The 15,767-nt window shown below is 40.1% G+C and overlaps 1 protein-coding gene across 2 annotated transcripts in view; it reads right to left on the minus strand.

The window, feature by feature from the left end:
* ME1 (malic enzyme 1) overlaps positions 1-15,767 on the minus strand; it is a 191,225-nt gene that overhangs the window by 40,404 nt on the left and 135,054 nt on the right. For both annotated transcript variants that reach the window (XM_074922748.1, XM_074922740.1), the window contains one exon: positions 513-622. In XM_074922748.1, coding sequence (XP_074778849.1) covers positions 513-622 — 110 coding nt within the window. The remainder of the gene's footprint in view (positions 1-512; positions 623-15,767) is intronic.

The raw sequence follows: 15,767 nt of genomic DNA on the forward strand, positions 1-15,767 counted from the left end.
ATAATTTCCCTCTAAAATTGAATGCAGCCCTGAGACTGCAAGGAAAATTAGAAGGCTATTTAACTGAGTTGTCAGTTTAAGAACTGAAATACAGTTTGACATTTACCAAGCAAGCTCCGTCGCATGGAAGAACAGTGGAGCAGTTGTCACTGCAGTGACAAAAAAACTGAGGGAAGTATAGTCCAGGCTTGAGCTTTGACATTTGCCCAGAGATCTTAAGTTAATCATTCATATGGGGAAGCCATTCACACTCTAAACTATTAAAAAAACTCCTGAAGAGAGAACATCTAAATAAAGCATGAGGCATAAATGAAAAGGGAAAGGTTAAGAGCAAAGACAGCTCACCAGAAACACATGCTGAGGAAAACCAAGGCAAAATGTGACCCGTACTGAACATCTTCAAATATCACAAGAAAACTGATACACTTTTTTCCCTGTGGTACATCAGTTAAGACTCATTTTTCTGGCTTGTGTGCATCACAAGAGCAAAGAGAAGAGAAAGAGTCTGTTACCTTGAATGTCATCATTGAAAGTGCAATACTTGTTACGGTACTTATGCAGGAGACGGAATGCGTTAGTATTAGCAAAATCCTCAAACTGAATGAGGCAGTTCATGCCATACCTAGAAAGACAAAAAAAATGTGCATTACATTAAAAATAATACATAACTGTATATTAAAAAGCTATTAAGGTTTGCAGTCAGATTTTGAATACAAGTATGATTTATACATCCACTAATAAGTTTGTTATATTCTGTATCTTTATATTCATATAAACTGTCTAGAAGGCATAATTAGACTACTAATATGCTTTATTCAGTTCTAAGATAAGAATAAAAGATCAGGGGAAAAGGCCTTCATCTCTCTGCAGACAGTCTTCACTGAGCAATTCTGGTAGTGAGCAGAAAAAAAATGGCCCCGTAAGGAAGGTAGTAAAAAGCTAACAGACTCAGAACATCGATTTTATTTTATTGTCATGATGCAGGTCAGCAGAATGACAACACTGACAATGCAATGCTCAACCGTTCTTATTATAAAAGAGGTATTGATCAGAAAATCTAGAGAAATTATAAGCATGTGAGAACACTTTAAGGAAGTAAACTGATAGCTGCAAATTCGAATCAAGTTACACTTGACTAACATACACTAGAACTTTAGGTACATGCAGAAATTAGGTTATCTACATTTCTTAAATCTACTGTTTCACTGGATTGTCAAAACTGATTTTCTGATATGAATACTAGATGTTTCTTAAACAGTAAGCTGAGAAACAATGTTATCATCCATTTCAATGTTTTCTCATCCGTGTAGCTAATGAAACAATTCAAACTGACATTTCCTATAGTACTTCAAAATCTCTATATAATGTTTTGAAAATATAGCATGCAGTTGCATCAGATGAACAATTTCTATCATTTAGCTGATGTGGCTATCAAAGTCAGTTGAACAGCATAGGTAAGTAACTTTTGATGAACCTTAAGTTAATGCCAGTCACTAAATTTCTTGGAAACAATTTACTGTGTTACCTTGATGCCTTGGACCCACTGCGTACCAAGGCTGCACTACCAGCAAGGAGCGAACAGCAGCATTTTTCTAGTATGGGTAGGTGCCTGTGTGACTTCAATAGGCAAAAGGCATCTCAAATACAGCTAAAAATTATTGAACAGAGGAACACAGGAGTATTTTTCTTAAAAAATTAAGGAAACCCTAGACTCCTGGCAATAGATTCATACGCCACTACCTAATAAGTAAGAAATTGCCCTGGTGTGCCAATATAGTTGCTCCTAAAATGAAAGTTAATAAAAAGTTAAATTAATTAATATTACTATTATGTTTCCTCCAGTCTTTAGATGCATTTCATAATAGTACTATCTCTGGGTTGCTTGCTTAACATTCCCATATGGCATTTTCAAATACTTTCTTAAAACAACAAAAAAAAAAACAAAACAAACACAAAACCCCAGAAAACACTGAAGACATTTCTAGACAAAAAGTATGTAAAGATTGAATTCAAGCTCACAGCATGTTGGCAACAGGGAAAAAAAAAAACAAAAACACAACTTGACTACTGTCAATCTCACATGGAGAAAAAAAGTAGAACATCAAAATGTAAAGTATAGGGTTAGTACTAAAACTGTCTGTGTAAGTTTGGATCTGGAAATACCACATAAACATTATCCCACTGTGGAATAATATTACTAGAAAAGTTCTTTTAAAAAGTATTTTAAGCTTATATAAACCTAATGGCAATTTGCACAGACTAAGGAATGATTTGATCAAAATTGCATTAAGGTGTTGCTATGCAATTGTTACCACTAGGGTCTAAGAGGGCAAGATCTCAACAGCACATGTCCTGTTTGAGCTAAAGGAGGTTCTTCCTTATCTGCTAACAGCACAAATCCAAGAGAGACAGTCAAGGAGTTCCTGCTCCATCCAGAAAAGCACTTCATATGTATACTGAGCAGATCAGTAAAAATAACCTACTCTAATGTTAATCGAGCTTTTCTTTAAACCATACATGTGTTTGGCAACCACGTCAAGCAAACCCATCAATATATAAAAACGGGACAAAAATTCCTGTGACTAAATTAATTTCCATGGAAATCACATATTTACAGCCATATTACAATTAGCCAAGACTACTGGGATTCCACTGGCAGGAATGGTAATTCCTGCTGAAAATAAATACAACCTCAGGTTTTATGGAAAACCCTGGACTTCTTCAGCAGCATAATGACAGGCAACTAAAAGAGAATTTGGCAAGTCAGTAATTCAGTACAGTAAATCATAACCAAGTTCAAATAAGAAACTGGAGCTACTTTTCAATAAATAATTTAAATTTCTAGTCTGATTCAGTATCTGACATGAATTTCTGTGATACCATAAGGGTCCAGGAGCTACAGTTGGATAACAATATTAAACTAATGAGATTAACACTCTGGAATCCTGGAGCTTGGTTAGAAGTGTTTCTTGGATGTCATTAAGCCAATGTCTGTTTCTTTATTTTACCATATATTACATTCCATTTTCTCATCTGCATTTGATTTTTCTCCATTTTCTTACCCATTGACTTTGTAGACATGGATCAAAACTCCCTGTGAATTATATTAAATCAGTGTCTCTGTAGAAAATACTCATAACCCCAGTTTAGTGGGCATACTATCCACACTAATCACGGCTGTTTAATTAAAATGGAAAAAATGCAAGCAGTCTAACTCTGTGCCTCTGAGATTTTGGTATTATAGCAGAAAAAATTGTAAGCAGCGATCTTTTTCATTGTAAGTGTTATATGTGACACCCAGGTAAAAACCTGAGACTTCAGTGCTGCCCATGACCAGTAGTACCTCATAAGATTCCTGATGTTTGAGGTTTGTACCCTCAAAAATGTCTAATCAAATCCAGTCACTGGGTACACGATAGACAAGAAAATGACACAGTGTTTCTCTGCCTGTATTCCCATTGTCAAAACCAGTAACAGATGAGACATACAGATGAAGCAATACAGAATAGTTAACCTCTGGCGTTCCAGAAAATCCTCTTGAAGTAATGAATTGGCTACACAGGTGCCACATGGTTCTGGAAGCAGCGAACATACCAAAACAGCCAATTCTTCTATGACTTTCAACTCTTACTATCGCGATCACTTGACAGCAGGAAGTTGAGCCAAAACCTACAACGATGTTCACAGTCAACAGCTCAGTTCTGCTCGCTCTTCCGTATCACTCTGCAATAACCTTCCACCCCTATTGCCCTCTGAGGGACAGTTTTAGGTTGTGGTTTCTCCACTATAAAGGGAAACTGTTTGAATCAGCCCTCGTGAAAGCAAAATGTCTCTATACCTCATACTCTATTGTCACTGCACATTTTCAGGTTGGAACTGCACCTCTTCATAGGTGGATATGATAGACAAGTGACTGCTGGATGAGAAGGGAACCAAGCACTTTATTGCTTGTCTGTGTCCAGTCATCAAATCCTGCTGTGCCTTTCAAACCACTCAAATTCCAGCAACTGTGGGCCACTACAGTGCTGTAATTCATATTATGTTTCAAACATTATGGAAAGAGAAAACAAAGTGTACAGTTATCCTAAAATGTGACAATCTTAACATCAGTACTTTATACAGATACAGCACAGGTTCACTTCATTGAGTTTCATCTGATGACACTGATCGGGTAGGTCTAGAAGCAAGTAACTGAGATCTGCTATAAACAAACCATCATATTTAAAACCACCAGTGAATGGTTGTGGTTGACTGTTACAGGGGGCATGTGAAAAGCAAAAGGCCTGCAGTTGAGTGCAGCAGCTGCAGGCTGGACACGAAGATTAGGAGGCAAATTTACAAGGAACTGTCACGATAGAAAATACTGCAAGAGATATTCTTCCATATTTTATAAGGGTGAAATAAGGGTGTTAACCTGTGTCCTGTTTATATAAGCAGTTAAACTTGATCATCATATACCTTAGGAGAATTTCACTTTCCTATTTGAAATGTTAAGGCACATACATTTAAAATGTAACCTAAAATCCTTTTAATTTGAATGTGTCAACAACAACAGTCACAGGACTATGTGGTTACAATGCTGCAAACATGAGTCACACACAACATATCTTTGCTTGCCCAAAACAGAGACAACATTTCTCCAGCTATCACTGCTCTTGACCCCAGGATACATAGGTGATAACTGGGGAAATGGAGAAACACATAGTTAACATGCATCGTCATACTGAAAGGTGGTACAAATAAATGGAAGAGAGAACCCATCCAGTGGGCATCAACTGTCTTAACCAGAACATTTGAAGAAATGATGGATCTAGTCCTAGATTATACAAAAATGAGAAAACAAATTAAAATCTAGGAGACGTTCTTCCTCAGCGTGCAACCATAAGAACTGCCCTAGTGAATTCTTAACTATTTTCTTGCTCTGGAAAACAATTCTCTAATGGCAATAGCTTGGCTTGAATAGCCTGGCTAGGACTGCTGGATTCTTGCAGGGAAGTGTTTTGTAGCTGTGAATTCCTCTCTTCTGCCTGTTTGGGATCTCTCACTGTGGTAGCTGATTAAATGTACATAAAATCATCCCTAAAAAGTGATAATCCAGATCACTGTTCCTCCTTACAAATCCTGTTTTGTCACCCATGTCTTTCTGTATATTTAGATCTTAGTCTCCTGCTCCAAGTCATACAGGCAGTCTGAATCAGGATCCAACTGGACAGAAGTTCAAAGCCATCTTTCCTTCTTCTGTTATGGACAGAAAATATTGACAAGAGTGGTGGCAAGCATACAACATCAGATTTGTCAAGTATGGGAGGCAAACACTGGACGATGAATTAAAAATAACCGTCTCACTGAATAATGCGTTGTTGTGAGAAAACACCGTTTCCAAAACTTCTCCCAATTTGGGACGTATTTTGTGTGACAGTCTTAGCTTAGGTTTCCCCATTTATAAATAAATTTATATTCAATTGTCTGTGACAACAATTTTAATCTTTCAGATCATTCTACAGATTATATCTTTTATGCAACAGACGGGAGAAAAATGTCCACAGCTCTTTAACCATCTCAAATATACAGTACTAGCATTTTGGCAACCTGATGCTCTTAAGAACCTCAAACAGGGAAAACCCTCAAGAATCCAGTGGGAGCTATAGAAGTTTGGGCATCATTTTGAATTCAAACCATATGATCAGTAAAATCCATGCTTACTTGTACAGCTAAGAAATTTTTCTGGAAATATATTTGGATCATTTGTTCTTACTGCCAGCCATTGTTTGGGAAACCTTCCTAAAGGAACAAGTGGTTGCTTTTTAAGTTTTTAGAGTTTCCAAAATCCTATTTGACTATTTGCTTTCTTCATATGGACCTGGAACTGAAAAAGCCTTAGGAACCATCAGAAGTGGCTGCTGCCACCCATTCCTAAGCAGGAGCAAGACCAAAATGATAGCAACGTTGGCGTTCTCTCCCTTACCTCGTGCGTCACACACCCGATCCACCAGCCAGAACCATTTATAGTGCACCAAAACGGTGTGGAAATCCATCATCTTCCTCCTCACTCCAAATGCTAGAAGCTTGTTCATTTCCATACATCCCACTGCTCAAAATAGATTTAAAGCATAATGGCCACTGCTGTGAACTCCTCTTTGTGCCTTTCAGCTTTCATGAAAGGATGCCTTTCCACCTTCCCTCCTGACAGCTCTTACATCATGGATGCCTTCTTTTTCTGCTCTCCCCCAAGTTACCTTTAACTTCATTTCATAAAGCAACTAAACTGCTGCAGTGAGGTCACAGATCCAACCCAGCACCTCTTCCACCACAATTTTAACCTGCCGGTCAAGTTCAACCAAATTTGACCAACAGCAATCGAGTTTTCCACAATAACTGCTACATATATGTTCTGTGAAAAAAGGTGGCCAAGATGAAAAACCCTCCAGCAAGCACTGCAGCCACTCTGAAGCAGATGGTACTATTCATGCTGCCTGTCTAACACCCTGATGTGCTACAGCTATACAGGACAGAAATCTGTCCAAGCTGTACTCAGCTCCACTCAGTGCTACAATGTAAATACCTTCTCAGAAGAGATATAATTAAATTACAGATAACTTTCTCTCTCTGTCCTGAAGTGGATCAGAAAGTTGGAGACAGAACACTCTTCACAGGAAGGTATTTTTTAAAGAACTTAATAGAAACTGTCAGCATCTCTGCTTTCCACATGAATGGCCCTGGTTTTTTTTTCCCCCCTGCAGGCAGACATTGTTTTTATTTTATCTACAGAAAACACTTTCTTAGGAGTATTTTTCATAGCTATTTTCTGTTTCCAAACCAATCCTTGTCCCGATGAGCTCAGTACATATTCAGACTAGGCATGGGAGTAGGAAAGACAGCAGCATTTAGAACCCACCCTAGCACCAGCAGCAGACCCTTTATTCACATTCTCCTTAAGGAAACATAATCCTACAAAAAGTTTCCATGTTACTATTTCCTGGCACAACCACAGTGCTGCAGTGTCAGCAGTGCAGCCTTGCTTTGCACCAGTGCTTCTAACACTCCTCTGCTTGCTCCTTCCCTCTCCAGAACAGGTTTGGTGTTCATCTCTACGGCCTTTCTATCCCAGGAGTAGTGAGGAGAATGGTCTGGAAACGGCTCATAATTTCCCCTTTTTTTTAGCTACAGCCAACAGCACTGCTGTTGGATTTTGCAGGCCTTGGGAATAGCAAGGCTTAGGAGCAGAGCAGTGCTGAATTAGGAAGGTCTTTGTGGTTGGTGATCCTAGAAGTTGTTGCTTGTAAGCAGAGAAGCAAAACCAGCTCTGTCCACTATTTACTAAAGGTCTTCTCTTAGGCGAAAAGGTGATTAAATAGAAAGGTTTTTTGTGGTATACTAACATAAACAATTACTACAAGAAAAGGATGGTCTTTTTTTTTTTAAAACTTAATTTTTAATCACTTTGGTTGCATCACACTCTGTAGCGAGGTCTAATATCTCTTTAAATTGAAGTATTAGAAGTCCATCCTACTGAATGTTTAAGTTGAAAACACTTCTAAACATACCCTGTCTAATTTTTTGTCCATTTTCAGAGTACTGTTAAAGGATTAATATTGACGGTCACTAGAGAACCTGAACTAGATTTCTTCTACTTCAATAGCTTATTGAACTATCAGATGTCTCAGGGCTGTAAAATAGAGAGGCTGCGAAATAATTAATTGTAAGTTACCACTGTTGTAAAGATTCATTTATTCTTGTTCCAAAAATATTCATATTTTATTTTGGATTTAGTTATTTGTTCTCAAAGGCTGGTATGAATGAAAATGTATGCACTACTAAAGCAGCAGTAAAACAAAGGTGAAAACAGTGGCACACACATGGATAACAAAGAACAAAATTAACTGCAGGAAAATTACAAAGTCTCATTTATATCAAGACAATCAGGCCTGAGCTCTGGCAAGGCCACAGCACAGCCAACTCCTGGACCAGGACCCTGCACCTTGACAAAAGCAGAAGAGTAACAATAGCAATACACTATCACAGCATATCACATACGCCACTCCTTATCCTATGGGCACAGCAAGAAGTCATATTACAGGCTGAAGAAATTCAGTACGAGGACACACACACAAATGGACAACAGACTTGCCTAAAATTCATGGAGGCTGGAGTAAGCAAAATCCTGGGGCGAAATAATCATGCCAGCATAGCTGTTGGATCCTAAAAGCATAAAAGATCCATATCAAATCAAGTTTATCACCACTCATCACCAGGATACCAGGAAAAGTACCAGGACTTGAGAGCCAGGGCCTTTTTGCCTTCAGTGTCACACACGATCCATCCTAGTCAGACCACATGAACACACGCTGATGCTTTGAGTTCACAGGTGTGAGACTGACTGAGTAAAATAAACTCATTTAGAGATTTTGTAACATAAACCCACCTCTCTCTTCCATAAGTTTTTGCACTGAGTGCTGTAAAATTTATTTCCTGTGGTAGACTGCATCAAGTTGCCTCCTCTCCACTATGAAACAGTCCCCTCAGCAGAAACGTGGCCAGATGACACAGTACTGAGATACAGTATAACGAGAGTTATACAAATAAATTATACTTTTGAAATTTCACAAAGTCAGACACAAGTCAAAGTCTTACACTCAGTTCCTGACATACACAAACATCAGTCCCAGCAGACTAGATCGCTGTCATGAAAAAAACATACCACACAAAAACTTCCACAAATGCAGAGGTATGCAGGCTTGGCTAACACTCAGGCTAAATCTGAAGAGGAAGCAAATTGTATTGTAAATTTTTGGTAGCTTTCCTCCTTAAAAATAAACATTCCATGTGGATTTGAAGTAAACAACAAACTGAATTAGTGTGATGTTTTCTCATTAATTTGTATTGGTTCACTTGTTACCTGATCCTGACCCCACATAAGTCAAAAGTAAAACTTCAGGAGCCTGAAAATGTAATTCTACCCCTCTGAGCTATTCTACTGCTTTTTCCAGTGTTAGCACTTAGCTGCTTTAACTGTGACTTAGACCAAAGAACAATCTCAAATTACCTTCAGTTTTATATTCACTTAAAGGAGATGAGTGCAGATTTGAGACAGATGATCTGAGACTTTTTTTTTTTTGTTTTTCAGCCTCTTCAGGTCTTTAGAGACTTGGCACTGTGACACTTTTGGCTGAGGGAGGGAAGGGTACTGAACAGATGGATTGGTCAAGTGTCTGAGCAGGCTAAATCAGAAAAACAGAGAATCAAGAAAGAAATCCATCTCAGATGGAAATAGTGAGTAGCTTTATCCCTCATTAATCTTTACCTGTAGCTAAAGGTGTGCGTCACATCTTGCCCTCCCAAAATATAGAGGGGTCCTCAGCAAGCCCTTTGAGCTTACTTTTTTATTTTAATTAAACAGCTTTACACTAAACCAAAAAAGAACTGCTGTTATCAAAAAACCCATATAAAATACATTACACTATAATAAGTCACCCTACACAGCTTAAATCATATGAATATGGTTTCAAATTAGTATCTCTTGGTCACTTCATGACTATAATCTTTAAACATTTGTTAAAAAGTCTATGATTATTACTATCTGGTTTAGACGGTCAGGAATTTTACTTTGTCAAGAAAAGCATCAGAAAGGTTTTCCCTGTGTTGGCACGCACTTGCGCATTTTACAAATAACACTTTTGATGTTCTGAATTTTGACAAAAGTTATCAAAAAGAAATAAATACAGCAGCACTTGAACAGTGGTCAACAATAGCATAGGGCTGTCACAGGGGAGTCCTCTATAGATCTTCTAGGATGGTGTATATATATCGCTATTCATAATTACTGTGATTAGTGGAGCCATCTATTCCAAGAAGCCTGGATTCCTAAGTCTGGACATGAAATGTTTCTCTGGGCAAGTTCTCTGATTTCTGTATTAAAATGAGAGCTGCACTTGGAAAAGGTAAAAGTTCCCATTTGACTGCACAAGTTAGACTTTCATTGACTGCGTGTACTTTAAGTTGGCATTTTGCTTATACAATCTGCATCTTATTTTCTTGAGAATGAACCTTCATATCTTCACTGCCCAGACACTAATTTTCCCCACTTTCCAGTTCTACCCCAGAAAGTTTCATAATAATTTTTCAACTGTATTTATTTAACTATGTCTAATAGCATTTAAAAATATTTCAATTAAGGCTAATTTATTAAGGTATTTAACTTAAAAATATGAGAATTCCAGCATGGATCAAAAGGATTATTCCTTTGCTTTAACTGAAGTGCATATTTTGACGCCTTACTGAATCAGGCCTGAGTGATTTATAGCAAATGGAATGCCTTTTTAGAAAAGATACTGTATCTTTTGCCAGATCCTAAAGATTATTAAGTGGCTTTAGGAGGTTAAAACAAGATGCTTGCATTTGCTTATATTTGTATGAGTTTATAGATATTATCCCTAAAATAAAAGATGTTGTACAGCCAAATTATTCCAAAGCCTGGGGCAGTACATCTGCTCTTTTCCCCTGCTACTTAAGGTATAATGAACAGATGGAAATCTTGCTTCTACCACTGACAGCCTTCACCTTGACCGTTAAAAGGCAGAAATGTGAAAGGGAGGCCGGTAACAGGAATACTTAAAGTATTTCTGACAGATTAAATACAATCCATAATCTTTGTACTGTTTGGTCATTTATGAAACATGCTTCTCCCTCCCCAAATTCTTGATGGTGTTTTTAAGACATTAAAGGATCTTACGAACCTGCAACACCAATTACACTCGAGAAAAGAAGCATACTGGAGGTTAGACAAAAGAAACAGAGAATGTACAATTTAAGGAAGAAGGATCTTACTATTTTCAAAACATTATTTTGACAGCATGCTGTTTGACTTGAAGGACTGAATATTACAACAAAATATTATAGAATCACAGAATGATTGAGGCTGGCAGGCACCTCTGAAGGTCATCTCATCCACCCCACCACACAAGCAGGGTAAGCAGGCTATACAGTACCACGTCCAGACAGCTTTTGGATATCTTCAGAGACAGAGACTTCACAACCTCTCTGGACAACCTGTGTCAGTGCTCCGTCACCCTCACAGTAAAAAGCTTTTTCTTAAGATTAAACTACTCTTACATTTAAGCAACATTTCTATCTATTTTCTCTTGTCTTGTCACTGGGTACCACTTATAAACAGCCTGGCTTTGTTTTCTTTACACCCTCCCTTCCAATATTTGTACACAGCAATGAGATCCCTCTGAGCTGCTGCTTCTCTGGGCTACACAGACCCAGATCTCAGTCTCTCCTCATAGAAGTGCTCCAGTCCATCATCTTAGTGGTCTTTTGTTAGTCACTCTCCCCTATGTCTCTCCTGTACTGGGGAAGGCAGAACTGCATACAGCACTCTAGGTGAATATGGATGATAAAATTTAACTACACAATGTATAGAGAATTAATTATTTGACATAATACAAAGACCTATTCCTTCTCCAATTATGCAAGGCAAATTTTGCAGTGTGACAATTTATATGTAAATAATGAGACAGTGAAAACAAGGACAGAATAGGGTAGTATTTGGCTAGGTTTTCAGTGTCAAACTCACTTTCATTTACATTAATGTCTTTAGAACTATATCTAGGTGATCCATACTATAATTATGAAGAACGCCCTTTACGGTACACAAAATCAGTAAGTCCATTACACCTAAACTTGATGCTGGTCTTTACTCAATATGACTAACCGAAGGGGGGAAAAGGAGGTTTCTTCTGTATACATGTAAGCCAGAAGTTACATTTCTAATTCTTCAGCTTTCCCCCCTTTCTGGATTACAGCAACTTCACTGGTTCTCTATGCCAAACTGTGAGGGGTTGAGTGCTTTTAAATCTTGCAGATGTCTCAAGTTAGAGGTACCTGACATGTTGGGTTGGATTTGAAGAACAGACTTATTTCTTCCACAGTGGTTCCACAGCGAATATGGCACGCTATGCTGTTTTGACACTGTAATCTAAGTTATATATAAAACCTCAAACTGGAAACCCCTGTACTTCACAATGAAACCATTATTCCATTGTGCAGCAAAGATTTACCTTCATTACATTTAATGGAGAATTGCCAGGATCAGACAAAATCCTGGGACTTCAGGAAGGATATCTGAGAAGCCATTTGGGACTAGATACTCTCATGGTACTTGAAGGTAAAGAAACTGGTTCTTTAAGTCTCTCCTCTTATCTCCCCAAGACTGGGAGAAAGTAGGTTACAAGATAATTTTTTTCTAGGTTTTACAATTACTGATTTTAATTTCAAGTTTCTACAACTGAAAACATGAAAAATTGCAGTTTACCTTGGACACATCAGAGATTTTTTCCAAAACAGGTAAATGGTGATGGGTAATGTTATGAGCTATGTGAAAATTATTCTACACCCCTAACTAAATAGCATAGTATAACCCTTAGGTCAATCCTTATTTTCCTTAAGCATTTCTTGGAAGAGAGGAAAGCATATAACAGAAATGTATCTCAAGCATCCAGAAAGAAGAGCTGGGAGTTCTGAGTGCCCCAGCTACAACTGAATTCTGTAATATGTCCCACCCCAGCCATTGGTAGCCAATATATTCTAGCAACGATAATTTATGCTAGAAAATCTTTTTACTACACAGCCATTTCAAAACTGGGCAAGTAAAAAAAGCTCAAAATTAATTTGGAATCACTTCAGTCCAAACCAATGCTCCAAAGAACGGACTTTGACCTGTTTAGGCACCTGCTTGACAGAATCCTTTGGGAGATGGTCCTGAAGGGTACAGAGGTCCAGGAAGGCTGGGAGCTCTTTGAGAAGGAAGGCATGATGGCACAGGAGCAGGTGGTCACCAGGTGCTGTAAGAGAAGTCCGCGACAGAGAAAACCACCCTGGCTGAACAGGGAGCTTTGGCTGGAACTCAGGGAGGTAAGGAGAGTTCATGACCTTGGGAAGAAGGGGCTAGCCACTCACAATGATTACAAAGATGCTGTGAGGCTATGCAGGGCAGAAATCAGGAGGTCTAAAGACCAGCTAGAAATCAATCTGGCTTCAGCAGTCAAGAATAACAGGAAATGTTTCTGTAAATATGTCAACAGCAAAAGAAAGACCAGGGAGAGCCTCCATCCCCTGCTAGATGCAGGGCGAAACATGACAATGAGTGATGAAGAAAAGGCTGAGGTGCTTAATGCCTTCTTTGCCTCAGTCTTTAATAACAAGACCAGTTGTACTGAGGGAATCCAGACTCCTCAGCCAGAAGACAGAGACTGGTAGAAAGACCCCCCCTCAATCCAGGAGGAGACAGTCAGTGACCTGCTGCATCACACAGACACACACAAGTCGATGGGACCGGATGGGATACAACCGAGGGTGCTGAAGGAGCTGGCTGGGGTGCTCGCCAAGCCGCTTTCCATCATTTACCAGCAGTCCTGGCTAACCGGGGAGGTCCCGACATATTGGAAATTGGCCAATGTGACACCCATCTATAAGAAGGGTCAGAAGGATGATCTGGGAAATTACAAGCCTGTCAGCTTGACTTCGGTGCCAGGGAAGCTGATGGAGCAGCTCATCCTAAGTACCATCACACAACCATGTGGGACAACCAGATGCTCAGGCCCAGTCAGCATGGGTTTATGAAAGGCAGGTCCTGCTTGACAAACCTGATCTCCTTCTACAGCTGGGAGACCCACTTATTGGATGAGGGAAAGGCTGTGGATGTTGTCTACCTTGACTTTAGTAAGACCTTTGACACCATTTCCCACAGCATTCTCCTGGCAAAACTGGCTGCTCATGGCTTGGATAGGCACACGCTTTGCTGGGTAAAATCTGTCTGGATGGCCGGGCCCAAAAAGTTGTGGTGAACGGAGTTAAATCCAGTTGGCGGCCGGTCACGAGTGGTGTCCCCCAGGGCTCGGTGTTGGGGCCACTCCTGTTTAACATCTTCATTGATGATCTAGACGAGGGGATCGAGTGCACCCTCAGTCAGTTTGCAGATGACACCCAGTTGGGTGGGAGTGTTGATCTGCTCGAGGGTAGGGAGGCTCTGCAGAGACCTGGACAGGCTGGAGCCGTGGGCTGAGGCCAACTGGAGGAGTTTCAATGAGGCCAAATGCCGGGGGCTGCCCTTGGGCCACAACAACCCCCAGCAGCGCTACAGGCTTGGGGAGAAGTGGCTGGAGAGCTGCCAATCAGAGAGGGACCTGGGGTGTTGATTGACAGCCGGCTGAACAGGAGCCAGCAGTGTGCCCAGGTGGCCAAGAAGGCCAATGGCATTCTGGCTTGTGTCAGCAATAGCGTGGCCAGCAGGGACAGGGAAGGGATCTTACCCCTGTACTCAGCACTGGTGAGGCCGCCCCTCGATTTCTGTGTTCAGTTTTGGGCCCCTCACTCCAAAAAGGACATTGAATGACTCGAGCGTGTCCAGAGAAGGGCAACGAAGCTGGTGCAGGGTCTGGAGCACAGGTCGTAGAAGCAGCGGCTGAGGGAACTGGGAGTGTTTAGTCTGGAGAAGAGGAGGCTGAGGGGAGACCTCATCACCCTCTACAGTTCCCTGAAAGGAGGTTGCAGAGAGATGGGGATGAGTCTCTTTAACCAAGTAACAAGTGATAGGACAAGGGTTGATGACCTCAAGTTGTGCCAGAGAAGGTTTAGACTGGTTATTAGGAAGCATTTCTTTACAGAAGGGGTTGTTAGGCGTTGGAATGGGCTGCCCAGGGAGGTGGTTGAGTCCCCATCCCTGGAGGTGTTTAAGAGTCGGGTTGACATAGCACTGAGGGATATGGTGTAGTTGGGAACTGTCAGTGTTAGGTCAATGATTGGACTGGATGATTTACAAGGTCTTTTCCAACCTTGATGATTCTGTGATTTTACTGACTCATGAAGAGAGGCTTAGGCATATGAAGTAATTTTCCTAGATGGGTAAATTCATGCGTTGAGTTATAAGTGAGCAAGAAAAGATGGACAAGGGCTGAAAGTGTCACGTCTAAGCACTCTGCAACAGAATTGCATCTTATGACTGGGGTGAACACCATAGTCTTAGGCACTGTGGAATGAATGCCCTTGCAACCATACACAGGGAGAGAAAACCAGCATTATCTTCAGATGCTAGTTGTGCTCCTATGGACTTCTGTATTTTGGACAGAAATATGACAGCCTGGTCTCTCGTGACACACTTTTCTTCCAAAGTCAGTCTATAGGATGCCTGCTTAACAGAGTATTCTCTCAGAGCCCTACAAAGAAGAGGAACTTCAGCTTCTAATCATCATGCTTAGAGATGATGCTGAAAAAGCAAGTCTCAGGCAACTGGCAAAATCTCCATGTCTGTGGTTTACCAGGTTCCCTCTTATGCAGGTCAGCAATGTCGAAGACTAGAGCCCAGAAACATGAGATTCCTAGGAAAACCAGTATGTCCTTGAGCACAGTGAACCTTATAAGTTTTCTGATCCTAAAAAGGAAGGGAAGATGACCCATTCCAGGCAGCTCTTCAGTTCCACTCTGACTCGAGAAAGAAAAAAGCATGGAACATCTGTTACGTTGGTATCAAGATAGTTTATGTGGTTTATGCCCAGCACTGCATTAGGAAAAGAAGTCTGCCCAGTCAAAATCCGAATTTATCCTGTGTAATTTTAATTCTTCATAAACATGCTCTGATGAAGCAGTTTTTGCCATCTTCCTCGTCAGAGATTATTTACTTCGCCTGAAGTCAATCTCCCTGTTTTTAGAGATGGCATTACTCCAGAAAACACAAAATCAGTGTGCCACAACTCTTCTGTAGTTTAAATCTT

Source organism: Athene noctua, chromosome 1 (assembly GCF_965140245.1).
Source record: "Athene noctua chromosome 1, bAthNoc1.hap1.1, whole genome shotgun sequence".
Lineage (NCBI taxonomy): Eukaryota > Metazoa > Chordata > Aves > Strigiformes > Strigidae > Athene > Athene noctua.